Source organism: Lacerta agilis, chromosome 17 (assembly GCF_009819535.1).
Source record: "Lacerta agilis isolate rLacAgi1 chromosome 17, rLacAgi1.pri, whole genome shotgun sequence".
In the NCBI taxonomy this organism is placed as follows: Eukaryota; Metazoa; Chordata; class Lepidosauria; order Squamata; family Lacertidae; genus Lacerta; species Lacerta agilis.
The window spans coordinates 20877762-20904465 of record NC_046328.1 but is presented as its reverse complement, the minus strand read 5'-3'; the positions used below and the strand labels follow the sequence as shown (position 1 = coordinate 20904465).

General features: G+C 44.4%; 1 protein-coding gene across 1 annotated transcript in view; it reads left to right on the top strand.

Annotated features, from left to right (window-relative positions):
* The window catches only part of MED13L (mediator complex subunit 13L), a 164313-nt gene extending 144046 nt beyond the window's left edge, over positions 1–20267 (top strand). Inside the window, exons 22-31 of the mRNA XM_033174605.1 lie at positions 30–249; positions 2640–2828; positions 4223–4446; positions 5488–5630; positions 6164–6322; positions 7853–8029; positions 10707–10861; positions 15304–15465; positions 16598–16710; positions 18535–20267. Of these exons, the coding sequence (XP_033030496.1) occupies positions 30–249; positions 2640–2828; positions 4223–4446; positions 5488–5630; positions 6164–6322; positions 7853–8029; positions 10707–10861; positions 15304–15465; positions 16598–16710; positions 18535–18667 (1675 nt within the window). The 3' untranslated portion in view covers positions 18668–20267. The remainder of the gene's footprint in view (positions 1–29; positions 250–2639; positions 2829–4222; positions 4447–5487; positions 5631–6163; positions 6323–7852; positions 8030–10706; positions 10862–15303; positions 15466–16597; positions 16711–18534) is intronic.
* Positions 20268–26704: the final 6437 nt, after the last annotated feature.

Sequence of the window (26704 nt, the reverse complement as noted above, 5' to 3'; positions counted from 1 at the left end):
CCAGCACTTAACACCCTGTTCTTTTCTAGTTCTGCAGAGAGGGAGAGGATAGGAATTCCAACGGAACCCGAGTCGGCAGATAGCCACGCCTACCCTCCGGCTGTCGTCATCTACATGGTGGATCCTTTCACCTACACTGCCGAGGAGGAATCCACCTCTGCCAATTTCTGGCTCTTGAGCTTGATGCGGTGTTACACAGAGATGCTGGACAATTTGCCTGAAAATATGAGGAATTCTTTCATTCTCCAGGTAACTTATCTATTTATATAGAAATTTTTATAGTGGGCCCTTCTAGCCACTAAAAACCCATTTAAAAGCAACCACAGCAGCAGAAATCACAAGTAAAAATGACCTTAGCAGGCAAAAAACATTTTCATTGGTTGGCAAAAGACAGCCAGAGAGGGGGCTATCTGTGCTTTATGGGGCAAGATACTCCGCAGTGTTGGTGCAACCACAGAAGCTCTATTCCTAGTCATCCTCAACAGTGCCTCCACACTCAGAAGTGACACAGAGAAGGGCCTCTCCTTCTGATCTTTGGAAGCAAGGAAGGTGATAAAGGAGGAGGTTCCTCAGGTGTCCTGGGCCTAGGCCACTTAGAGAGAGACCGGTTTGCTTCTTAGGTTTTGAGCCAAATGGTGCTCTTGCCAGCTCATTATGTGCCTTGCTTATATCCACGAACCTGTAGTTTGGTTTGTAAGTACATGGCCTTTTGCCAGTGGAAATCAGAGCTCTAAATAGAACACAGCATGACATATTGAATATAGCACATTCTCTTCTACAAGATTCTTCCGGACAGCACAGTTTGTGCAAACGTATTTAGAGCAACATGTCTTTTTGTGGGTTTATTGTGGCTTGGGAGCAGAAATTAAATTTATGTAGGGTAGGGTACATCACATACCCCTAGTAGCAAATATCTCATAGGACACCTGCACAGGACATCCTGCAGAACCATTCAAATTAAGATCTTGATTTAATCTCATTTGCTTTGTGAATGTAGCTTTGTTGGAAGACTGCTGGCTCTGTAGCAAGATAAAGCACAAAAATCTTGGGAGGAAATTGGCAGTGGCCATTAGGCACACGTTAAATGTGTGATGAGTCTACTGTACCCAGGAGTAGTGATGATGATGATGATGATGATAATTAATAACAATATTGTTTATACCCCCACCCATCTGGCTGGGTTTCCCCAGCTGCTCTAGGCAGCTTCCAGCAAAATAAAAAAAATACTAAGTTGTCAGACATTAAAAACTTCTCTGAACAGGGCTGTCTTTCAGTGTTTTCTACAAGTTGTGTAATTCTTTATCTCCCTGACATCTGATGGGAGGGTGTTCCACAGGGAGGGTGCCACTGCCAAGAAGGTCCTCTGCCTGGAGCCATTTGATTACTACACACAATTAGTTCAGTGTTTATTCTGTAAAGATCTTGACCTCCTGAAAGTGCAGGCGAGTCTGAGGTTTAATTCTCACAAACGGCAGATGACAAAGTAAACCTGTATCTGGAGTATTAACAGGAAGTGCGGCTCATACGATGGAACACTTAACCATGGGGGGGAAATTGCCTCCGTGTATTAATTTTATTTACAGCATTTCTATACCACTTAATATATTTAAAATCTCTGCAAACAGTGAACAGAAAACTGAAGCAGCAACAGACAAAGTAAACAAAAATATTGCAAAAATACAGAGTTACGTATAAACATGTTACATAAATACAAAGTTATATTTAGACACACACACACAGAGAGAGAGAGAGAGGGAGAGAGGGGGGGGGAGAGAGAGAGATCAGTTCATTTTCCTTCTGACACACCCTGACACACCCTCCCTCTCAGCAGGCCCACAGCTGTACCCCATTCAGCCACACTCTCCACACCCAGTTCCAGGTACAACAGGCCTGTTGAGTTTCCCAGGGAGTCCAAAGGATGGGGAAAGTGTGGCCCTCCAGCTCTTTCTTCACTCTCTGTCTTCTCCTCTTCTGCCTCCAACTAGATAGAGTTAGCCTGTCAGGGAGAAGCCTTGGCCAGGAACTTTTCTACTTGATAGCCAGCTTTCTATGTGGAAGCCTCATTTCTGGATGAAAGCATATCCCATCCTCTTGAGTTCCTATCTTTGTGAAGTCGAACAGCCAAGGAGCAGGTTTCCTACTGCAGCTGCTGTTGTTGAGAGCCTGGCTTAAAACATAGCTTTTCTGAGAAGTACTTGAGTGTCAGAAGTTCTCTTGAAGGCTATGGAGTTGCAGTACATCAGACACGCACATGAAAATTGCTTCTAGATGACTAAGCAGTGGCATAATGGGACTCTATTATTGATGGCGGGTTCTCTCCAGGCCATTGAAATGGCATCAGTTTGTGAGAACTCGCTCAGCTCACCCCAGTCTGTGGCAAATGGCTCATGTTGTAGAATGGGCAGAATAACAGTGATTGCCTCACACATTAAGGGAACAGCGTGTCCAAGTTTTCTACTCTCAAAAAGCTACAACCTCCAAAACAGTTTAAAAATGATCAGGTTTCTTGCTTGCCTTCACTTTTGTGTATACGGAACAAAAAAATATTTATGGGTAACCCTTAAATATTAAACATGCGAACGGGTCGCTAAGATGAGCCATATAATCCTGACTTGGTTCCTCTGTCTATCACACTCTAGATTGTGCCTTGCCAATACATGCTGCAGACCATGAAGGACGAGCAAGTCTTTTACATTCAGCACTTGAAGTCTCTGGCGTTCTCTGTCTACTGCCAATGCAGGCAACCGCTGCCCACACAGATCCACATCAAGTCCCTGACCGGCTTTGGGCCGGCAGCCAACATCGAGATGACTCTCAAGAACCCGGAGGTGAGTGCTCTAACAAACACACACAATAACCAGCCCCGCCCTGGAAAGCTGAAACGGAACCTGGTACCTGGCCTAAAGTATCTAATTGCTGTCTTGTGCCCAAGTTATCGCAAGAAGCAGGCAGAGGAGGATGCGGCAGTTGCTTTGAATCGCTGCTTGAGAAACCGAGAGCAACTATAGTCTCCAAGGCTACTGAGGCTGTTTCAATGCATTGAGGAGGTTAAGTGCACAGCTGGGTTTGCCACCTAACCCTGCCACCCTGAATTTTAGAAGCCTCAAAGCGGAATGATAATTTGCTTCCTTTTCAAATGTTACTAAACACCATAATACGTGTCTCTTGGAATGAAGCAAACACACAGATGCATTGTCTCATCACCCTTAGGTCAGTAGAACTTCCAACTCTGCAAAACAAAACAAAACAAAACACCACCCAGAAATATGACACTGCAAAAATAATAAATAAAAATGGTGGTGTCAAATGCTGTCTTCCTTGAGCCTAAGGATTTATCAGTTGCGTAGTGGAACCTGCTCAGTCCAGAATGAGCACCTCCCTTGACTTATAGATACATACACTCAAGGTTTCAAAAGTAAGCAGCACAAGAACAGATGTCTACAACAGTGCATATAACCATAAAAGATGCATATAAAATTATTCTGGAGAACTGCAGTATCTCACGTGGCTTGACTCTTTTATACGTGATATATATGTATGTAATTCGTGTATTCTTTGGCATATAATTATTTGAGGAGAAAGGACAACGACCATGCACTAGCAGCTGAGGCATAAGCTCATGCTTGATGCAAGAAGCTCACCTGGGTCGGAGCCGACAAATTCCAATCTCTTTAAATGCCATTCCTCCTCTGTCTCAATTCAAAACTTTGTTGCATTTTGTGATGAGAGAGAGGGGAGAGGAGGGAGTGAATGAATGGGCACAACACCTGTTCTTGCTCTGGGGGAAAAAAAAACCTATGTTCTGAGCTTGTTTTGAGAAGTTTGTATGAAGTGGCCGCCCCACTACACAATGGATTTTTATTTATTTCTTTGAGGTATTGATTCACTGCTTAATCATTAAGTGGTGTACAGAAAATTACAATTAAAAATAAACCACACAAAGGGTAACAACAAGAAGGGTGCCTGCCTAATCTCAGACGGGAGTGTCACAGATGTAGGCCTCCAACACTGAATGCACTGCTTCTAGCCATAGAGGACCATGGAGGAGTGTAGGGATCAGGTCATCCTTAAGATGAAAATCTTGAGATATTTGCTGTTTGAGTGTTCAAGGTGTACAATGCTGGTAGCTCTCCACAGCCCTTGCTTCAGACAAATGGCAGAGAGCTGCTGTGACCGTAAAAGCTTTTTCAACATCTTATGTGATGTCGTCTTCTTTTTACAGCGGCCCAGCCCCATTCAGCTGTACTCCCCTCCGTTTATCCTGGCACCCATCAAAGACAAACAGACAGAGCTCGGGGAGACCTTTGGAGAAGCCAGCCAGAAGTACAATGTGCTCTTTGTTGGGTATTGTTTATCTCACGACCAGCGGTGGCTCCTGGCTTCCTGCACCGACCTGCATGGCGAGTTGTTGGAAACGTGCATTGTCAACATCGATTTGCCAAACAGGTAGGGCAGATTTCTACACCAGTTACTTAGCATGCACTTTGCATGCAGAAGGTTGCAGTCATCCGCAGCATGTCCAGTATGGGGGATCTTGGATGGCTTGGCTTGGCTGGACAAGCCCTTTATTTCCCTGACATCTTAGAGTGCTTCTGCTAGCCACAGGAGAGGCAGTACTGTATTATTATTATTATTATTATTATTATTATTTATTTCCATTTATAGACTTCTTACTATCTAAAATCTCTCAAAGCAGTTTACGTACACTATGAGTAAATAAAACCATGTCAAATGATTCACATAGCAAAATGCATAATATCCTTATGCATAAACATAATCTAAAATCAGAGAGCACTACAAGGTCACATAAATATAAAATACAAAATTTCAAGCAACACAACATACACGCTATCAACCATCCAATCTTTCTCACACAACCACTGCAACCATTCACTACCTCAAGCATCATCTCTGTCAACCGCCCATACATAAACTACTCACATTCAACAATATTGCAACCCACATTTGAAGAAATGTGCATGCACACGAAAGCTCATACCAAGAACAAACTTAGTTGGTTTCTAAGGTGCTACTGGAAGGAATTTTTTTATTTTTTTATTTTGTTTTGACTACGGCAGACCAACACGGCCACCTACCTGTAACTGGCCCATTTGAAGGGTCACTGCCAAGCGTACACAAATAAGATACCCTTTGAAGCAGTACTGGACTCATGACCCATCACTGTTGGACCATCTAATACACCCCTCTCATCTCTCACCTAAGAAGGGGCCAGATCTATACCAGGCTCTCACCTTGGAGGGCATAGAACTACTTCCATCCACTCACGTCCAACTACAGAATCAGTTGATCAGGTGGACTAGCGGTCTGGCTCCATTTACAGACAATTCATATAGTCACCCCGGTGGCGCTCAAAGTTCTTGTTTGGTTGCCCATGTGAGAAGAAACACTTTTCAATTTGAATCTATACTACTGCTTTCCAGTTCTTCACAGATGGAGCATACATATTTTGTTCTCTCATCATCATAGATCAAGGAGGTGCAAGGTATCGGCCCGTAAAATTGGCTTGCAGAAGCTGTGGGAATGGTGTATTGGGATTGTCCAGATGACATCACTGCCCTGGAGAGTTGTGATTGGACGCCTTGGGCGACTAGGCCATGGGGAGTTGAAAGGTATGCTGAGCACGTGGTCTTTAACAAATTGCAAAGCATAGGAACAGGTACTGGCTTCGGGAACAAAGTTGCTTATTGGTATTATGTTACTTGGAAGATAACCCTTGATGACAGCATGACAGTACAGTAAGCTACAACAGTCTTGAGCTCAGTTTAACCCCCAGTTAAGAAGTCTGGGGGGTCTTCACCTGTAGTACAGAATCACGTCTTCTGTTGGCTGAAAGGGAGGTGGGTGAGAAAGGGGGGAGGATGGGGAGAGCAGGTGAGCATCCAGAGCAAAGATTATAAGGAAGGGCATAAAGGGTCACAAGGGAGAGGAGAGAGCCCTCAAGAACTATGAAGCAGAGAATGATGCTGAGGGAACCAGTGTGTGAATGCAGAGCTGTGCAGACGGGTGTGTAACCGTGTTTGCAGTCAAGTGGGCAAGTTTCCCCCGTGAGTACTGGGTTGAGTACTGCCGGGACTCTTTTGAGTGTGAGGAGATCCCCTGAGAGACTCCGGTGGCATTTTCACTCTTGCTCTCCCTTTTCCAGATTGGAGCATCCTGCTTGGAGAGTGTTCGCTGCAGACAATCAGCAAGCAGTTGAAGGAGGTGTGTCGGATGTGTGGCATCTCTTCTGCAGACTCCCCCTCAATTCTCAGTGCCTGTTTGGTTGCCATGGAGCCCCAGGGGTCATTTGTGGTGATGCCAGGTAATAAGCCACACTAGAGTCTGGTGTTGTGCTTAGTGTGTTTATCTTCACTTAACATCTTGTCCATTTCCACTATTTTTGGTGGGGGTTGGATTTGTTTTCAAAACGATATGTCTACTTTGGCATATATTGAAGTACCGTGCCATATGTTCAGCACTGTGAAAAGATGTAGTATGAAGAAGCGACAGGAGGAGATGACTTTTCCCTCATTCCACAACCCCCAAATATGAAATACGTTGAAATCTCCTTTTCAATCTGACTGATGAATATTGTGTTCAGATGAGAGTAAAATTTACATTTGTTGAAGCAGTGCCACCTGGCTTGCTCCCAGACTAGCCTGAACTGCCCATCTTTGCTGGATCCTGTGTGCTGGGTGCAACTTTTTGTCAGAACCCAATCTGCACAAATTGCTTCCCCTTGAAAGACCTATGAAAGCATCACACTGATTTGTTCCACATAGATTGGGCTCCACATACATAAGCTTTGGGCAAGCATTGTAGCTAACACTTGGACATCCATTGGACCTAGAGGAAGGAGAGGAGAACCACCAGAGCCCCATTCTCCACTGCATATAGGCTTCTAGTCATTATAATCTCCTACTCAGGTAACATCATGTAGGGGAGAGCAGGGATGAGCACGTTAAGTGTTCTAAATTGTGCAGGAACCTTCCACAAGTCCCAGAGGCTCTTTGCTTCAGAGGTTCAGCCTCCAATTAATGAGAAAAGGATGTGCCTTGCTGCTCAATCACTCCAAAGGCCCATCTGTACTCATTTTGGCCAACCAGATGCTGAAGTGGGAATCTCACAAGCAGGACATGAACACAACACTGCTTGTGTCTCTAAACCACCTGTAAGTTCTACGCATTCTTGCTACTTTTCAACAGTATCTCTTATAAAATAAAAGCAGCAGCCTAAAGCCATGTGGGCACCTTCCCTTTATATTCTGATTTTTAAACGTTCCCTTTTCCTGGAATGCCTTTCTCCCGGGGGTATATTTCTAAAACCTTTGTCTTGCTCATTGCATGGATATACTGAGATAGAGAAAAAGGCTGATTTGAATGTAACAGAGAAACCATGGTTTGACCGTTTGGTTCTCTTTTCACACTCCAGTTCCCTTACTAACTTCCTTGTTTAGCTGAGCCATGGTTTCCAGTTATGTCCATATCAGCAAGCTTTGCTTTGAACTTGGGTTGCAAATCCAGTTCAACCTGTTGTTTCCAATTTAGGCTTGGGGAGGATAAACGTGAACTGGAGATGGCTGATTCAGATGCAACTGCAAACCCTGGTTTGCTTGTGCAAAGAATTGTAGAAAGGATTAGTGTGTGAGAGGGAGGAGGACGAACCCTACATTTTGGTCTGAGGATCAAACCATAGGCAGGCAGCTGTGTTCTGATGGGGCTACGCTGGTTTGAGTACATTTGTTCCCGTTGCTGCTTTGGATAGTCTTAATTTCACACATTTGCACACTCTCTTTTTGATGGTGCCTTGGCCATTCTGAGGCCTGACAAATCTACTCTGCTTCTCTTGACAGATGCTGTCACGATGGGGTCTGTGTTTGGCCGCAGCACTGCTCTTAACTTGCAGTCGTCCCAGCTGAATACGCCGCAGGATGCCTCTTGTACACATATCTTGGTGTTTCCAACCTCTGCAACCATCCAAGTCGCTCCAGCAAACTATCCAAATGAGGATGGATTCAGCCCCAATAATGGTAAGTCAGCTGCTGGGCAGCGTGTAGGGAATTGCCCTATAACATTCCTGCTGTAACAGTCATTGGCTAGTCCTGCTGCTTTTATATCAGAAGTATGAAGACAAACAATGGGAGCTTCTTGTTCATTGAGAAAAAAGGTTTCTTCTTTTTCTGTTCAACTGACTACTTAGCCACGTGCTCTTGTTTAGAAAGCCAAATTGGCCAATATCTGCAGGGTGCACATAGTGAAAAGAACCCAAGCTTCTTTCTTTAATAGCTTTGGCTAATTGCAAAGACTGTGTGGTATAGTTTGGCTTTGCTGTGGCTAGTGAGGATTTTGTAAGGGCCGGTTGTTTTATTACCCTATAAACATATGCGGCAAATATTTTTTGTGGATGTATGATTTGCCCTGTTGTTCTGTGATTAGCATAAAGCTGATCAATCTGCATGCTTGCATTGTGCCTGATTCATAGGTTTCTAGAGGGTCTGGAATCATGTGACAGGGAGGGATATTCTGGAGAGAGGCAAATAATGCAAGGCCAGCAGAGATACCTGGATAAACTACACAGAACCCAGAAACTCATTTCCCAAAATGGTTCAGCCTTTTGCAGAAGCTTGGCTGTTTGTTCTATTCTTATACATATCTCTTAAAATGAAACAGGGAGAAGGAGAACAATGTACACCACCTTGAGATCTTTGGAAAATAAAGCTGTTCTATAAATGAAATAAATAAAAATGATTTGAATTATTAAGGCTATATTTGTAAAAGCTGCTTCTGGGTGGAAGAGTGATTTTTTTAAAAAAATATCAATTTATATCCTGCCCTTCCTCCTCTTGAAGAAATCCACAGTGGCAAAACACATAATCAGTAAAACAACTCTTCAGCAATTTTCTGTAGGAAAATTAGGAGAATGTTAATACTTTTCATCTAGAGAGAGAAGATGCCTTAAAAATGGATGCAGGTTGCAGTATGAAGGGGGCCCTTCAATGATTGGATTGTTTTTTAAAAAATGCAAATGCCTGGCTTTGATCTGCTGCTGGAATTTAGTGGGCCTCACGGGGACACCTACCCTCCAGTGCCACTGTCCTTTTACAGCCCCCAAATTCCGCCTGAGCACAGGGCTTCCAAATATTTAACCTGCATTAACCTAGCCTTTGGGGTTTCGCGTGGTAATTGGAGCCATGTCTAAAGGCTAGCATTTTCCAAAATGGTGTCAAGATTTAATTTTCTCAACTCCTTGTTCTGTGTTTAATAATTAAAGCCTCTGAAGCCATTAACTCTCTTGTTTGTGCCTTGGAGGCTGTCGAGAGCATGGCAATGGCTTTTTGGTTTGTAGCGCACACGTTTGTAGGAAGCGAGCTTAATAAGCCACGTTAAAAACCACTTCTGGCTGCTGTCTTTGGAAGAGGAGGAGGAGAAGGAAGAGTGATAGATTTGTGGGAGGGGAAAGAAATGCTCCAGAGAAGGTGTGGATGAAGAGAGTAGCCAAAAGTCTCCTGCCCACCCCCACCCCTTGGTCTTTCTCTCTCCGCTGCAAATCAACATCATATACTTTCATATTATACTAGAACTTAAGTCAAAAGTGGCTTTTTTTGGGGGGGGGAGGGACACACACAACCAGCCAACCCAATGCCCTTGGAAAGGGCAAAACCATTCACCAAACATTTAGATCTCCTTCGCAAACAAGAAATCTGTGTTTGAAAATATTTTTGGAACTGTTACTGAGCAAGAATTTACTGCCACTAACTTCACTTTCAGCAGGGACTTCCTGGAGAGTACATTAAGAAATGGGACAACCTGAATTTTCATGTGTGGTGCATAAAAAGCACATGAGGCGACGTAGGGGATAAAGCAGACTTAGGGGTTGGAGAGGGAGGGGAAGTTGCGTGGAAGTTCTTTCTTGGACAGGATGACTCCCTTGGATCCAACCCTTTCTCAGCCTAATCTGCCTTGCAGATCTGTTTTTAGAACGAAGTGAGGCATCATCATGTAACACTGTATTGAGCTCCTTTACTGTGCGATATAAACACGGTAAAGAAATAAATATTATTTAATTTAGCATATCCACATGAGAGAAATTCTGCTGTCCTGTATTGAGAGCGACAGTAGGGGAGAGGGAGACAGTTCTCAGCCCTGGTCCCTTGACACGAAAGGTTGCAAGGCTTTGAGCTACTGATGAGCAGCTGCCCAATTAGCACGTGCCCTGCTAACTCGGTTGAAAACCGAGTCCTGGTTACTCAGTTGGACACCTGTCCAAAGGCAAATGTTCTAAACAACCACAAGCAACACGTCGGCTAATAATATACTGACAATATTTTTATAACATCATACTGTTTCAAAATTCATAAACAGGTGACATATAATAAATATGTGCACGGAGTCACAAATTAATATGAATCAAATAAATGTTCCATAAACAGAAATGGTAGGAGTGGTAAGTAACTTTCAATGATCACTAAAATGGTCACTAAAATTTGTGACTCCATGCACATATTATATGTCTTCTGTTTATGAATTTTGAAACAGTATAAAAACATTGTTGTTTAGGGTGTTCTGTTTTGCAACAGAGGGGATTTTTCAAAGGCAAATATTGGCAGTTGCCATTGCTCTGTGCAAGTGCTGCCGTGTCGCAAGTCATTCTGTATCCCACAAGGCAACATGACTAATCTCTTCTTTCACTCTTCCTTCCTCTTTGAGATGACATGTTTGTCCTTCCATTCCCGGATGACATGGATAACGACATTGGGATTCTAATGACTGGGAATCTCCACTCGTCTCCCAACTCCTCCCCGGTCCCTTCCCCTGGCTCTCCTTCTGGGATTGGAATAGGACCATCCTTCCAGCATAGCCGGGTAAGTTCCTTTTGATTTCCGCACTGGACTCAGTAAGTATTGCTCCAAATCCATTATGGCTTTGGGCTCTTGTTGCCCCCTCCCTTTCAGTTCAGTCACAAAGTGCTTACTTTAGAGCAGGGATGGGGAACTTCCTGGGGTCCACATGCAAGGGGAGTGAACCTTACCTTTGTCCAGTAAGGCTACATTCCAGCCATGCAAAAATTTAAGGGCTTCTGCACTCATTCACCTGCCTGTCCCAACAGTCTATCCAGCCTCCACCCATCCAAGCAAGAGACATCATTGCCGGTCAAGGATACATCCCAGCCAGGCAAAAGCACTCAAGGGGGAGCATGAAGCACAGCCCCGTGATGGGTGTGGCCTCAGTAGAGTCCCGAGGGCCAGATACAGAGGCCTTGGAGGCCACATTCAGAAGTTCCCCGGGGTCCTGCTTTAGAGTAGCTAGGATTTCTCTGGGGGAGAATGTTGTGCCATGTCGCAAGAAGCAAGCGTGACAATTGAATACGGTTGGTTCTTTTTGCAAACTGTGCTGAGGTGCCCTTGGCTTCAAGGAATCACATTTAAGGATTCAGTTTTGGAAACGGGCTAGATTTAAGTTTCCACAGAAGGGTTTATGCAAGAAGAGAGGCTGCTCTCTCCCCCCCCCCCCTCCTTCCCTGCTAGCGATAAAACCACCCACCAGAACGCACACTCTCCAGGTGCTGGGATTTTTATGCAGATTTTGTTTTCTTAGCCCAGGGTGCTTGTAGTTCAGCAGTTAGTTCTCCTTAAAGTGGCTTTTAAGAAGCTGGCTCCAGCATCAAAGCTTATTTAAAATGTAAATTAATTTTGTTAATTTCAGAAAGGAAGGTTCTAACTCTGGAAAGCTTAGCGTATAGTTGAAGTGCTTAGCAAAGTTCCTCCCACTTGCAGCCTCTGTGGCACGAGGCACTTCACGGGGTTATTATGTATGCCTATCATCCTTTGCTTGGAATGTTCCTGCAACCTGCAGGCTGTGCATTTTTAAGGAGATGGTGGTGGCAGTGGCGGCGGCAGGACTTGTAAAGTGTTTTCTCTTCAAAAGAGAACGTTTTCCTTCATCTTCGCTCTCAATAAATGAAGGATAATGGGGACAATAAAGTTAATAGAAAGGTTTTGATGCTGTTTTCCTGATTAATAACACATCTGTGAGTTTCGCAGCTCCACTAAGGCAAACATCTGTTTTCTTCTTCTCACTCAAAGTGAAATGGCTTCGTTTTTGCATCCCAGGGTTTACGCATTTACTCCAGTGGCAGGTGCGGAAGTGGTGAGATCTCCAGTGGCCACTAAAGGCAGCTATTGTGTAGATTTCCTTTGGGGCGGCAGATGCAAATCTCCCAGAGTCCTGTTGTTTACTGAGTGTGGCACTGAATGATAGAAATAGGCTGTTGACCTAGTTTTTATATTGTATTTGTGTCTCCTGTCCCCACCCCCACCCCGAGGACTCTGTGACATTTTCAATTTCCTGCTCTCCGGGTTAACCTAAATATATTGCAACATGCACACTTGTTCATAGGGTACTTTTTTGGTTCTTAAAAGCAGAGGTGCCTGTGTTACCTAACTATTGGGACTCTCTCCAACCTACACCCCCTCTTCCCAACCCACACCCTTCACATCCTCCTTGGGTATTTTTGCCTGGCTTGAACTTTGATAATGCCTCTTGCTTCCCTGGATAGAGGATAGAAAGGGATGCCCAAGTGCTTGTAAAACTATCCTATGGTACAAAGGTCAAATTGCATCCATTGCTCCACTCACTTTCCCCTCTGCCCTGACTAGCTCTGGCATACGGCCCCCGGAAAGTTCCCCAGAAGAGAAGGTGGCCCTCTCTATGAAAGAGGATCCTCACTCCTGCTTGAAAGTGTAGCCTTGCTATCCGTTCTGTACCTCACCACTTCTGAACCCTTGCAGCCTTCCCATTCTGCACCCAACCCCTGCAGTCTTCAAGCAAACAGGTTGTTCAGTAATTTCTACCAAGTCGTAGCCATTTTTGGAGATTGTTTGCAACACGGCGTGACGATCCTGCACGGCCTCAGATTTCTCCCATAATGAGATGAGCGATCAGGGAGTTTGGTAACCCAGCGAGGCCCCTTGTAGGCGAATGCCTTTTGGAGCAACTAGCTTAACCATTAACACGAGCCTGGTAATTGAGGTGTAATTTTTGCTCGTACAAAAGCAGCAGCGTGTGATCATTTCCCCCCCCAGGTCAAGGGAGGGCACCATTTCGTCCGTGGACCTTGTAATTAATTGCTGCGGTTTGCAAGCGAGTGCTGCTTCCATGTCCCGCTGTTGAATTTTCAGCCAGGGGAACTCTGGGGCATTCTGGGTGGACAGACTGACCACTTTGAGGGCCGGCTTGATGAATAAAGGAATTTCAACTTTAGCAGGGATCTGTAAGTGGGTCCTTTTGAGGATGTTGTGGTGGTCAAGCTGTCTCTCAAATCACCTGCAGTTACTGTAAAAATGTACCACAACTTTATTGTTTTCTGGGGGGAGGGATGGGGTGCGTATTTGTGTTTTATAACTGAAAACATTATAAAACATTGCAAATTTAAAATCTTGAACAGTTCCACGGAGCTTGGAGTCCAATCTGTTTTTAAGGCAATACAGGTTTTCCCCTCTTGATGATTGTCTAAGAAGGCCTTCTGTTATGACTAAGAGCTGTGCTGTGCTTTTGTTTTGTTTTGTTTTGTTTTGTTTTGTGTGCTTACCAAGAACATTATAATCATCTTCTACAATCTGCTGAAGGAGATGAGAAGTTGACTACTTTTGTTGGTGCTAGAGGTTTTCTTAAGCAAAACTTTTTTAATCCTAACAATTCCTGGTGGGTTAGCTTGTTCATTTGCTTGCAGCAAAAACAATGAATTGTTTTGTTAGCCATCAAGATGTTTTTGCTCATGTATGTTTGAAGGATTGCACAATTGATATGAAAAAAATCCTCCTAATACCAAGCAAATAGGCCTGGAAAATATTTAGTGGAGGAATGCCTCCCCTCTCTGTTTCCACTAACCAAATCTCCTGTGTTAACCTACCCTATTACCAAATTGCAGCGCCTCTTTTTATCCATGAAAGGATGGATTTGTAGCTCTTTGAAAAGAAAGATAAGGCAAGATCACCTTTCCATCTCAACCATATGCCTTCCTCTCCTTCCATAATCTTGGTTGGCCTTCCTATTGTCCTTGTGAGTTAAATTGCCAGAAGCTGCTTGCCATCTAGTCAGAGATTCCCAAACCATGGTGTATAAGCCTCATCCAGGTGGTCTACGATATGTCTGCAAACGTACATTTAAAAACCATATAGCAGGCACGTCCAACTACCAAGAGACTGCGATCTACTCCCACTATTAAAAAAAACAGGCAATGATCTATCCACTGGATTGACCACAGTTGTTGAGCTTTTTTTGGGGAAGTTGTTGACATCCCTGCCGTATAGCATCTAGGACAGCACCTTACAATTGCTACAACTGGCAGAAAAATCATCAAGTGTTCTGCCAAGACCCTCAGCAATTTCAGGTGGTCTCTGGGAAAGAAAGTTTGAGAATGACTGCACTATACCATTGAAAAGTAAGCTAAGACAATCTTGCATCATGCCACAGTTTGATCTAAGTGCCTTGAATGACCAGAATGAATGCACAAATTCTGCCATCAATACGCTGTGTGATATGCAATACATATAGCAGCATATTCCACATGATACTGGAAGTAACCCATATGAACAGTGTGACTTGTAGACCAGTTTTGCATTGAAAGTTGATTGATTTGATGGAATGATCAACGCAAATGTTGATCGGAAATTGTCCTGCTCGGAGAGCAAAGAGAAGCCCAGTGGAATGCAAATGTATGTTGAAACAAGACATAACATTTGCATGGTATTCTAGGGTTTGGCAAATTGCCTTCCTTGAAAAGATCTCATAAACTAAAAGTATCTGAATGGGCAGAACTCAAATTACTGTTACTTTAGCTGTACGGCATGATTTTGTTTCTTAAACGAATATTGGGGCATATGGTCTATCTGTGTCACCAGTATATATATGACAATCACCTTTATTCTCAGGAAAATAATTTTATTTATACATATCCTTGTTATTTATGAGTCAATACTTTATTATTGGACCTGCACTGCATCTTTGTACTTTTGTCCTTCCAGCCTGCGCCGCCTTATTGTTTACATTTTTGATTCTTTGTTTTCTTTCTGTTTCTTATGCTTGCCCTTCTTAACCAGATCAGTAAAATATTAAATGAGACAAGGTACAACATTTGCATGATTTGAAGGGAGGACAAGACTGGCAGTCAAAATTTGCCACCTCACTTTAATAAGCCTCCTGTAGGGTGCTACCAACCGAAGCTGAGTACCCCATTGTCTTCTCCATGTGTCGTTCATGCCTAATTTTGCATTTCCTTCCCCTGTCCCCCTTCTCGTTTCTCCAGAGCCAAGGAGAACGTCTCCTCTCCCGGGAGGCACCTGAAGAACTGAAGCAGCAGCCTCTTGCTCTGGGGTACTTCGTCTCTACTGCCAAAGCTGAGAACCTCCCTCAGTGGTTCTGGTCATCCTGTCCGCAGGCCCAGAATCAGTGTCCCCTCTTTTTGAAGGTTTGTTGGACATTTTTGAAAAGAATGCCATTGCTTCCGGCAGCATCTGTAGCCTGAGTAGAGCTCTTTTACTATTGGTCATAGATAAGTTCTTAGACCCACCTTAGTAAGCGTCTTGCATGTGCCCTCTGCTATAGAGAAATGCACTCAGGGGAATGTTGTGTTGCCGTCTTTGGCACGGCCACATCCATCTTATCTCAGCCAGCACTTCTTGCTCTTTTGTAAGAATGTACCTCAAGCAGACAGAAGAAGGGCAGGAAATTGTAACTGGGTTGTATGCTGCACTTCAGACCCCCGGCTCAATCCCTAGCATCCCCACTTACAGACACTGAGAGGGGAGCCTCGTTCTGAAACTTGGTCCAAGTTTCATGTCTAAGCATGGATTCAAATGCCTGTCTCCCTAGTCCAAGCCCTCTAGGATGGCCAGAAACCTCATTTTAATGTTCACAGGTCCTCTTCCCATCTCTCCTACCCCAATGGCCACCTCGGACCAGATTCATGAATGCTGTTCATAATTCAGCTTGGTGTTGTTGTTAAAACTGGGACCAAAGCTCTCAAGGGTTCCTCTGGCCTTCCTGTGAGGTGCTTGGCCAGGGTGGGGTGGGAGGACACTTACCTAAATAGCTGCAAACTAAGCACCTCACTGAAATGCATGTGGGCTTGCCGAACATGGTGATAGCAGCAGTTCCTGCTTTTGTCAGCAAAAACCGATTCTGATGTGATGTGGTTGGGCAGCGAGGGCCAAAATTGCTTTGTTAGGGGTTCCCCAGGGCACCTTCCTTGCATTCACCCTTTCATATTTGCAGAAGTTCCGTAGCTCCACCTTGCCCATAAGCACCAAGAACCAGTCTTGATCTCTGGCTGAAGGAACTCTTTGGCCAGCTTTCCCCCAAACCAAGTTGAAGGAAATGTCTTTGGCCGGTATTTGTCATCTTTTGGGCACGTTTTGAGAAGGTTGTGGTTGAAGGGGATGGAGGAGAGAGCAGAACCACACTGTAGATTACAACCCTGCTAGCCCAAGCCCTTTGGTCACCTTAGAGTAGCTGCTTCCTCGTCGCCAGGTGGTGGTTATGAACCTGGAAGGAACCTGCAGCAACCCTGTTTGGTGACACCTGTCTTTCCCCCAAAACAGGCATCGTTGCATCACCACATCTCTGTCGCGCACACGGATGAACTCCTCTCTGCACGGAACTCCCAGAGGGTTCCCCACCCCTTGGACTCTAAAACGACGTCTGATGTTCTGAGGTAACTGAGTTTTGTGCTTCCACTCCCCTGCCTTTTCAAGCCCCGGGAATAAGTGCTGACCTTTGACCAGTCCTTTGATCTTTGCCCATCCGCTTTGAAAGATGTCTGCTGGCTCATTCTGCAGACCTTTATGGGAGGGGCATGTGCAAACAGCCCTCCTTTCTGTTGGCCTATCGTTGCAGGACAATGGTGGCTGGTGCCCAATGGGACTAGTGGGACGGAAAGCAGGGAGACCAACAGTGGGCAGAGCCAATGAAAAGCAGAGCAGATTCTGCCCCATCCTCACCCCTGCTGCGTCCTACAAGGGCCTTGCTAAGGCGGCGCAACCTGACAGGCCCACCTCTAGACTGGCTGTAAGGAAGAATGCAGATAGCTGGAGAGCCAGCAAAGGGCAGATTTAGGTTTGCGGGGCAACACCCCATTCGCCAGCCAGCCTCCACTGTTGCAGGAATTTCCAGCCTAGCTGCCAAGAGGTTGAGCCAGAGAGCAGTGAGGAATCATCACTAGCATTTGACAACACGCTAAATAGGAAAAGCTTGAAACTTTGAAGATCTTAGAGATAAGAACATTTATTTATTTTAAAGCTAGTGTCTAATATATTATCTGGTGGCCAAGGGAAGGTACTCACAATCTCCTCTTGCCACACACAGCTGTGTCTTGGAGAAAGAAGCTACATTTCGCCCTGCCCTGTATCTTTAGGCAGGGCGATCTTCTCAATATTCCACCTTCGTCTTTCAAAAGTGGAACAGCAAGCTGATCTCAAAATGTTGAGCAGTAGGGAAAGAGAAACCTCCTTCCTTACAGACCTCTCCCGGGTGTTAAGATCAGCAGGCAGGGTGCCCTTGGTAGTTCCACCTCCCTCCAGCATCTGGGGAGGGTGCCTCGGGATAAAGCATTCTCTATGGGAGCCCTTAGGCTGCAGAATTCCCTCTCCACAGAGGTGTGCCTGGCACCTTCACAATACAGCTCTTGTCAAATGCAGAAGACATACTTACCCTCCTGCGAAGTAATTTTTTTCCAGTTCAATTCTCAAATCTTTATTGGCATACATACAAGATTCCAATAAGGTTCAGTACAATAAAATCACCCAGCAAAATCTGAATCTAACACATAAGTTAATGTTATATAACGTTCACAAATCCTCATTGCATGTTGCCGAAATCTTGCTACTATCTCCATCTTACCACCTAATAATAATAATAATAATAATAAATAATTATAATAAAATTGTATTATTTTTACCCTGTCCATCTGACTGTGTTGCCCCAGCTACTCTGGGGGGCTTCCAACACATATAAATGTCTTCTAAAAGTCAGATCGTTGTTCATTTCCTGGACATTTGATGGGAGGGTGTTCCACAGGGCGGGTGCCACTACTGAGAAGGCCCTCTACCCGCTGCACCTTATTTCTGTGTATTAAAAGAGTTTTTAATACTGTGTTTTGATTGTCATAACCTGCCCTGGGACTTGCTGGTGAAGGGCAGGTAATTGATATATCGGTTAATAATAATAATAATAATAATAATAATAATAAGTAATTAATTCATACCCCGCCCATCTGGCTGGGTTTCCCCAGCCACTCTGGGCGGCTCCCAACAGAATATTAGAAACATAACAAAACATCCAACATTAAATACTTCCCTAAATATCTCAAAGTCCGATAGTTGTTTATTTCCTTGACACCTGATGGGAGGGTGTTCCACAGAAAGGGCGCCACTACCGAGAAGGCCCTAAAGTAGAAGCCTCAGGAAGTGCAGGTTGTGGGACAGAAGGAGCCCCTTGTCCTGACCACCAGCCCCTTTCTTTCCCTTCTCCTCTCCTGTAGGTTTGTGCTGGAGCAGTACAATGCACTGTCGTGGCTCACTTGCAACCCTGCAACTCAGGACCGCAGCTCCTGCCTTCCTGTCCACTTTGTGGTGCTCACACAGCTATACAATGCCATCATGAACATCCTCTAATCACTCGGAAGCGCCTGGATGACCTTCCCCTTCAACCTGAGAAAGACGGGCCGTGGCTCACGAGGGTCGGAGGAGCCCTTCTCCTCGTCAGACCCCAGCCTCTGGGGGCCCAAGCAGCGCCTTGTTTCCTCCAGGAATAACAGCAGGAGGCTTCTCCAGTGTTTGTGGAGTGTGCCTGGTGGGCCACATCAGGACTTCTGCCAAGCATACCAGACAGTGAGCTGTATCGCAACCTCAAGGGCAGTGTTAACGCAGTGGCGGGATGTTAATGGAACAACGGACCACAGAAGACAGTGTCCTTCCGTTTTGTTATTATTATTTTTTGTTATTTTCTGTTTCGTTGCGCACGGGTCTCTTTGCCTAAGAGACAAGTGCACTCCTTTCCGAGCGAAATGTTGTCATGACCAGTTTGGGTGGCCCAAAACTCTTTTAACATTGTTCCTTGAAAAACCGCTGGATGAACGTGGCTGCAAAGAAGAACCAGTTCTTGTAGTTTTTCCCAAAAGAAAAATAGTGGGATTTCTGTCTACCTGCAATTCCTGTCTGAGTGGATTGGGTTGAATGCATGCATTTGTTACCTGTCCATGTAGCTGCGAACGGTCTTGGAGATGCTCTCTTCGAGTTTTGTTTGTTTTTTTAATTTATTAATGGGGGCTATTAAATTATAGAGGACCAGGTACAGTAGTTGATCCAGCTCTGCTCTGCCAAGAAGTATTTATCGACATACCTCGCATTCTTCTGACTGAGAAATGGGGTAAAAACCATGGAGGAAATCCAAAAAAACCAAGTTAGGAAGAGCATTCGAGGAAGAACTTTAGGAGTCACTATTTTTATTATTATTATTATTATTACTATCTTTGGTGGACATTTTTTGGTTAAGGAACTCTAGCGAGGTTTAAATAAAGTCAGACGAACAATAACGCAATGCAGGACAACAGACCAGTGGGAGGCAATAAAACACTTTAGCGACGAGGCAAATTGAAGGGAGAAATACTGATTAAGAGAGGAGTCTGATGGGTTTGGAAATTATTCCCGAAGCTCAAGTCACCTATAAACTGGGAGAGACTCATCTGTCATATATTTGTGTGTGTTATGCATGTATGTGTGATATATGTGTGCATGCACACACACACACACAGACAGACACACACACACACACACACACACACACATATACATAGATTGTTTACACTCTTTATCAGTTTCAAATCTGGTGTATTTGTCTATAGGAAGAAAAATATTATTTCAAAGAAATAATTTTTAAAAGTTGTATCATTAAATTAGTACTTGAAAATGAAGACCACTGAGGTGGAAAAAAATGAATCGGTTTAGTTAAAATGTTTGCCATTTTTTTTAAAAAAAGTTTAAATCAAATTTTTATTTTTATGGCTCCTTAATTCTAGGATTTGAGAAGTCTATGCTGTTAAAAGATCCCATTTCTAATGTTTCTCTTTGCACTGTGGGCAGGCCTGGGCTGCTTTAAAAAAGAGGAATCAAGTATTGTGGGGAACGGGGCCCAGGCTGCTGACCACCGTCCTTGGAGAGAATACCATTTTTGAAGTTCTTCCAAAAGTCCGTCTTGTTCTGATTAAAAAAAAAAGTGGGGGGGGGGGGAGAAGAAAATAATAATAATAATAATAAATTAAAATTTCTATGACTTTAAAGAATATTTTTTTTGAAATGATGATGTAAGGTTTAAAAACAAAATTTATTATTAAAAAATAATAATAATCCCATGTGTGATGGGGGAAGGGATCGGTCAGAGGAAGACCCTGTAAATGGATCGCTTTTATTCTCTGCTCTGGGGGCAGGGCAGGGGGGACCTTTGCAATGTACAGGAGGGGGGAAAATCAGATATATCAAAAACCATTTGTATCTAATGTATACAGTGTAAAATTGATTTTAAAAAAATATTGCATTACTATTTTTTCTTAATCAGAAAGGAAAATTCTCAAGGCCTTTTGAAGAGCATTAAAAGATGAAGATTGTAAACTTGTATACAAAAAAAAAACTTGGTGAAGAAAACTATGTAAAGTTATCTTTTACCATTTTTGGGATTCTTTGTTCCCAAAATTCACCTGAACTTTGAATTAGAGATGCATTTACTTTTACCTTTTTTCTTTTTAATGGGCTGTTTTTATCAAGGGGGTTCTTTCCTTCCCCAGAGATCCAGTTCTAATGCAAAAATTAAAATGCCTCCCCCCCCCCTTACCCCACAAATAAGGGGATGGAGGGGTAGCGAGAAGTAGTTTTCATCTGGTGGTGTTTTTATTTAATTTTTTTAAGTTAATAGAAGCTGGTAACATATTTATACATTTTTGTGCAAAATAAATGAATGGCAATAGATTTTAAAAAGAAAAAAAATCTTATGTACTTCAGTGTGAAAATCTGTATAATATTTCCCTTTAAAATATGCATTATTTTACCTGTGAGTTTTTTACTGAATTAATCTGAAATGTACAAGCCCTGGATTTCCTACAGAGTGAAGAAGTTATTTTATTTTTTTTAATTTCTAATTTTGGAAATCATGCAGAAATTGGAATTATAACAGTTTGAGCGAAGTGGGTTGGGGTGGGTGGGTGGAAACAAGCAAGGGTTGTGCAGAGGGTGTCCAGCATGCTTGTATGTATATTTCAGAACCTTTTTTAAATGTAAAAGCTGTACATTTCTTGGGGCAGGCGGGCGGGCAGGGAGTTCTGAGCTTTTTTTTTTTTCCTTGAGCATTTTTGCAGTGAGCCTCTTTTATATATAGCCAACAATTTGAAACAAAAACAAAATGAGAAAAAAAAGAACTACGTGAAGTTCATTTTAAATCTTACAGTATATCGCTGGTACAATACACTAAAAAAAAAGACTTTGATAAAAAGAAGAAACAATAATAATAAAGACCTCCATTTTAAATGTCATTCATATATACCTTGTGGATGAGAGCTATATACTTTTACACACTTTTTTAGATGAATAAATTATTGAATTACTGAAACTCGTGTGGGTTTTGCCGCTCTATTTACGTGCTGCTGGCTCAAGCCGTTTGTCGGCCCATCTTGAGTTAACTGTGCTCTTTTGGGGGGGAAAGGGCAAGGCGATAGGATAGCTCGGTTAGTAGAGCACAAGACTCTTAATCTCAGGGCCGTGGGTTCGAACCCCACGTTGGGCAAAACATCCCTGCATTGCAGCGGGTTCGATTAGATGACACTTGTGGGTCCCTTCCAAAGCTACAATTCTATGATTCCACAGTCGTGAAACATTGGCCTTGTTCCATTCCAAATATTCCATTTCCCCCACATTTCCTTAAGCAATAATTTCCACTTTATTTGAGCTGTCACACCACGTAAACGCTGCTCCCAGAAAACTTAACACAGTACAGTGCATCTTAAAGCACTCATTTCTGTGTTACTTGATTCGGATGGGAAGGGGGAGAGGCCATTTGCAACCTCCTTAACCCAGAAAATCATGGGAGTAAAGAAAGAAACTTTGGGGCAATAATCCTGGTATACAGTTATTTCCTGCCATTTTAACGGAAGAAGGCATGTGCAGAAAGGGTGGGGGTGATGTTCATAGTTGTGCCGTGCCACGCCCACTGGTCTGAATGAAATTCAGAAACACGATTATTACAATTGGGGAAATGGAAGTCGTCTGAGCGCACCCCAAATTTCAACTTACTGTAACTGGGCTGCATAAATGTTCTGACTCCTCCCAAATCCTTTTAGTGCAGCACAACTGTGCTTTGTGGGGGCTGATGGGGAGTTGTAGTCCAAAACCTCACAAGGGCGCCAGGTTGCCAAAGCCTGTTTTCGGGTCCAGGATAAAGCCTCTACAACCTCTTGTTTGCAGGGGACTTTCCTGATACAGTCGTACCTTGGAAGTCGAACAAAATCCGTTCTGGAAGTCCGTCCGACTTCCAAAATGTTTGGAAACCAAAGCGCGGCTTCTGATTGGCTGCAGGAAGCTCCTGCAGCCAATTGGAAGCTGCGGAAGCCCCGTCGGATGTTTGGCTTCCAAAAATAGTTCGCAAACTGGAACAGGGTTGCGGCAACAGGGTTGCGGCATTCGGAAGCCAAAACGTTTGAGAACTAAGCTGTTCGAAAACCAAGGTACTGTACTTCCAGTTGTCTTCCCCTACCCTTCTCACAAGGATAATTTGCTTGAGTGGGGGAGGGGCCACTGGCATGGAGGGCTGTGGGCATGCTCTCTTAATACTTGGCTTTCCTAAACTTTCTCGAGAAAAGCCTCCAAAAGGATTGCTTAACCCTTCTCCTCTAGAAAGAAAAGAAAGATCCTGCCCTAGAGAACTGGGGGGGTGGGGTGGTCGTGAACCAATTGCTTGCCAAGCCAGGGAAGGTTTATCCCTCCCGTCAACTAGAATGGACCAGGGATACTTTCCCCCCAACTCTGTGACTTTACTGTGCAATGCAGTCTCTACAGCTGTTTGGATGGGATAGGAGCTATCTACCATCACTCCCCAAATTTTACAAAGCCTTCACCTGAGATTTATAATGCAGGATCGTGCCCTGAAAAGAATTAACTCCGATTCTGTGAATTTTACTGGGAAGAGAAAAGCAAAGAATCTAGTTTCTCAGCATTCCATCCTATCTATAACTTTACTTATTATAATAACATGCTCCAGAGGGCACACATATTAGGTCTCAAGGCAGCTGCTTCCGAAGTCGACGGGCTGTGACTCCTGCTCATGCTAACCCCTGCGGCTTGCCAACCTTGGCCGCTCCCTACCCCTGTCAGACCCTCCACCCTCTCCCTCCAGCCCTCACCCAAATCCACCCTGCCCTCGCAGTTCCTGTAGGTCCCCCATCCCCAACCCTGTTTGGGCAAACTCATGGAGGAGAAGGATTGTTGTCAGTGGCTACTAGCCACAACGGCTATGCTCAGTGTCCACTGTCAAGAGGCAGCAATGTTTCTGAGCACCAGTTTCTGGAGGCCACCGAAGGGGAGAATGCTCCTGTGCTCGGGTCCTGCTTGAAGGTTTCCAACAGGCATCTGGTTGGCCATTGTGAGAACAGGATGCTGGACTAGGTGGGCCACTGGCCTCATTTAGCAGGCTCTTCTTAATGTTCTTAAGCAGGCACTGAGCTGCGTCCAATATTCTATGTCCGCTAGGCGCAAGGATGAGTTCTTAAAGCGTTGCACAGCTGTGAGGAATCCAGCGCAACATTTGCAACAGTTACCAGCAACCTGCTTGATCGTTCTCTCGTGCCACCGTTTCCCGCTGGTTCAAAGCACGTTTCACCAGCGGAACAAGTGTACTGCCAAGTGACTTTAACATAGCGCAGAGCCCAATGCAATCTTTTACTTCTCTGCAGGCATTAGAAGAGCTGGATCGGAGCCAGGGTGTGCATCATAGGAAGAGCGCCAACGTGTGAGCTGCGGATGTGTCCTGCTTTTCATTATCACGCAGTTCAAAGCAGGGCAAAGGGGCGAGTCGGAAACCACACGGCGGCAAGATGCAAGCAGGCCCAGAAAAATAATAAACATTATGGGCTTTCTTCTTCTTTTTTTGAAAAAAAATATCAAACCACTTGCTATTTTCACTGAAAACAGAAACACCTTCGATGTCCCCAAACAGGAAGGCTTTGCAATGGCAGCTGCTATTGTTGTTCCCAACGTTAATGCAAGGGAGAGAGCTACCTATTTTCTTGTGTTTGAAATGTGATCTTATCGCTTTGGCAAAGGGGACAGAGACAGACTATGCTTTCAGCCCCGACACCAGCACCCTCTTTGCAGTTCGCCAGCATCGAAAACCACGGCCCCCCCCAAAAAAACTGTGTTAACCACCAGCTTTTACACAGGATTTTTTAAAAACAACAACAACCACCTAGAATGACCTGCTTTTCCTTAGGATGCCCCAATTTTCATCAGAGAAATGTTGGAGAGTATGGAGCCAAGGAGATAAGTAACTAGACAATATTTAGAAGACATCGGAAGGCAGCCCTGTATAGGGAAGGTTGTTTAATGTTTTGTTATGTTTTCATATATGTTGGAAGCCACCCGGCGTGGCTGGTGCAAGCCAGTCAGATAGGCAGGACATCATCATCATCATCATCATCATCATCATCAACAACAACAACATTTATACCCCGCCCATCTAGATGGGTTTCCAGCCAGATGATGATGATGATGATGATAATTAAATAGGATGTCCCTATTTTCATCGGAGAAATGTTGGAGCATATGGCTGTACAGTCCAAAAATCAAACAGTATGCTATATAAACAAGAACAGCAACAAAAACACCCCTACAACTGATAAAACCGCGATACAAGAAGAAATAAAAGCACATTTTAGAAATACTAACTGCAATAACTGGGCTCTGCCAGCACAGTTGGAGGCAATAATGCTTCTGAATACCAGTTGCTGGAAATCACTGGAGGGGAGGGGGCTCTTCTGTTTGGGTCCTGCTTGTGGGCTTCCCACAGGCATCTAGTTGGCCACTGTGAGAACAGGATGCTGGACTAGATGATCCATTTGCCTGACCCTGCAGGGCTCTTCTTACGTTAAAATATCTGAAGGGTACCAGCAGGTTGGGGAAGCCTAATGGGGAAGTGGGTGGCGTTGTGGGTTAAACCGCAGAGCCTAGGGCTTGCTGATCAGAAGGTTGACAGTTTGAATCCCCGCAACGGGATGAGCTCCCATTGTTCGGTCCCAGGTCCTGCCCATCTAGCAGTTCGAAAGCACGTCAAAGTGCAAGTAGATAAATAGGTACCGCTCCGGCAGGAAGGTAAACGGCATTTCCGTGCGCTGCTCTAGTTCGCCAGAAGCGGCTTAGTCATGCTGGCCACATGAGCCGGAAGCTGCATGCCGGCTCCCTCTGCCAGTAAAGCAAGATGAGCGCTGCAACCCCAGAGTCGGACACATCTGGACCTAACGGTCAGGGGTCCCTTTACCTTTACCTTCACCTTTAATGTATTGAGAAGCCGAAGTCATGCCTGTGTTTGCCCACCAGGAGTCAGGCTTTGACAAATAAGAAAGTCCCTTGCAGGAGTCCGCTCTGCGTTCTCTTTCTGCTGTCCTCTCCAGGATGCGGAGCTCCGTGATGAAAAGGTCAGCCCTGCGACCAGAGACAGGCTGGCTGGCTGACATACCCATTGGGGAATGAGCTAGGATGGTTTGGTTCAGAAAAGGGCAAAGGAAGTCATCGAGGGGATGTCGCGAACCCTCCACGAGGAAAGGCTACAGTGTTGGGGGCTTTTTAATTCAGGGGAAAGGTGAATACGAGGCAACAGAAGCTTATACAATTATGCACGGCCTGGAGGAAGTGGATAGAGAAAAGTGTCCCCCCTCCCTCTTATATCACTAGAACCTTCGGGACGTCCAATGGAGCTGAATGCTTTTTGTGTTGTGATTTTAGGTAACCGCCCTGAGACCTGCGGGTATAGGGAGATATGCAAATTTAACAAATAACGATGATTATGATGGGAGATTCGGGGAAGATAAAGTGCTTCTTCAACATTAACTCCATTGTATGAGAATCCCTTGGGACATTTCCAGGATCAAATCAGAAACGGAGATGACTTCCATAAATCTGGGACTGCCCCAAGAAAATAGGGACTACTTGGAGGGTCTACTCGGGACGTTCTCCTTACAGCACATTTACAGTATGATGATTTGTGCCCACAATGCTATCTGGGGGGGGGGGGGGTCACACACAAACCGATTTCCAATCCTGTTCATGCCTGCAAAAAGTCCCATGGCAGCCTCACAGCTTCCTTTCCAACCAGTTCGTATCCTGTAACTTCTTGCAGAAAGCTTGTAACTTTCTATGCCACCAATGTCCGGGTTTATTTTATTTATTTTTTGTCCTTCCCAGATGAATTCAGCATGACTCGTGACTCGGTACCCAATGCTTCCTCTGCTTCTGGGGCAGCAGAATGATTTGCAGGCTCGTGGCTGGATGCTTTGGCAGGCCCAGGGACACCAAAGCCATGCTAAATGGGCACTTTACCCAGAGTCGCTCGCCTCTAATGGCCTCATTGTATGGTTGCCGTTCTGCTTTTAGGAGACCCTTTTGCAAAACCATTACTTA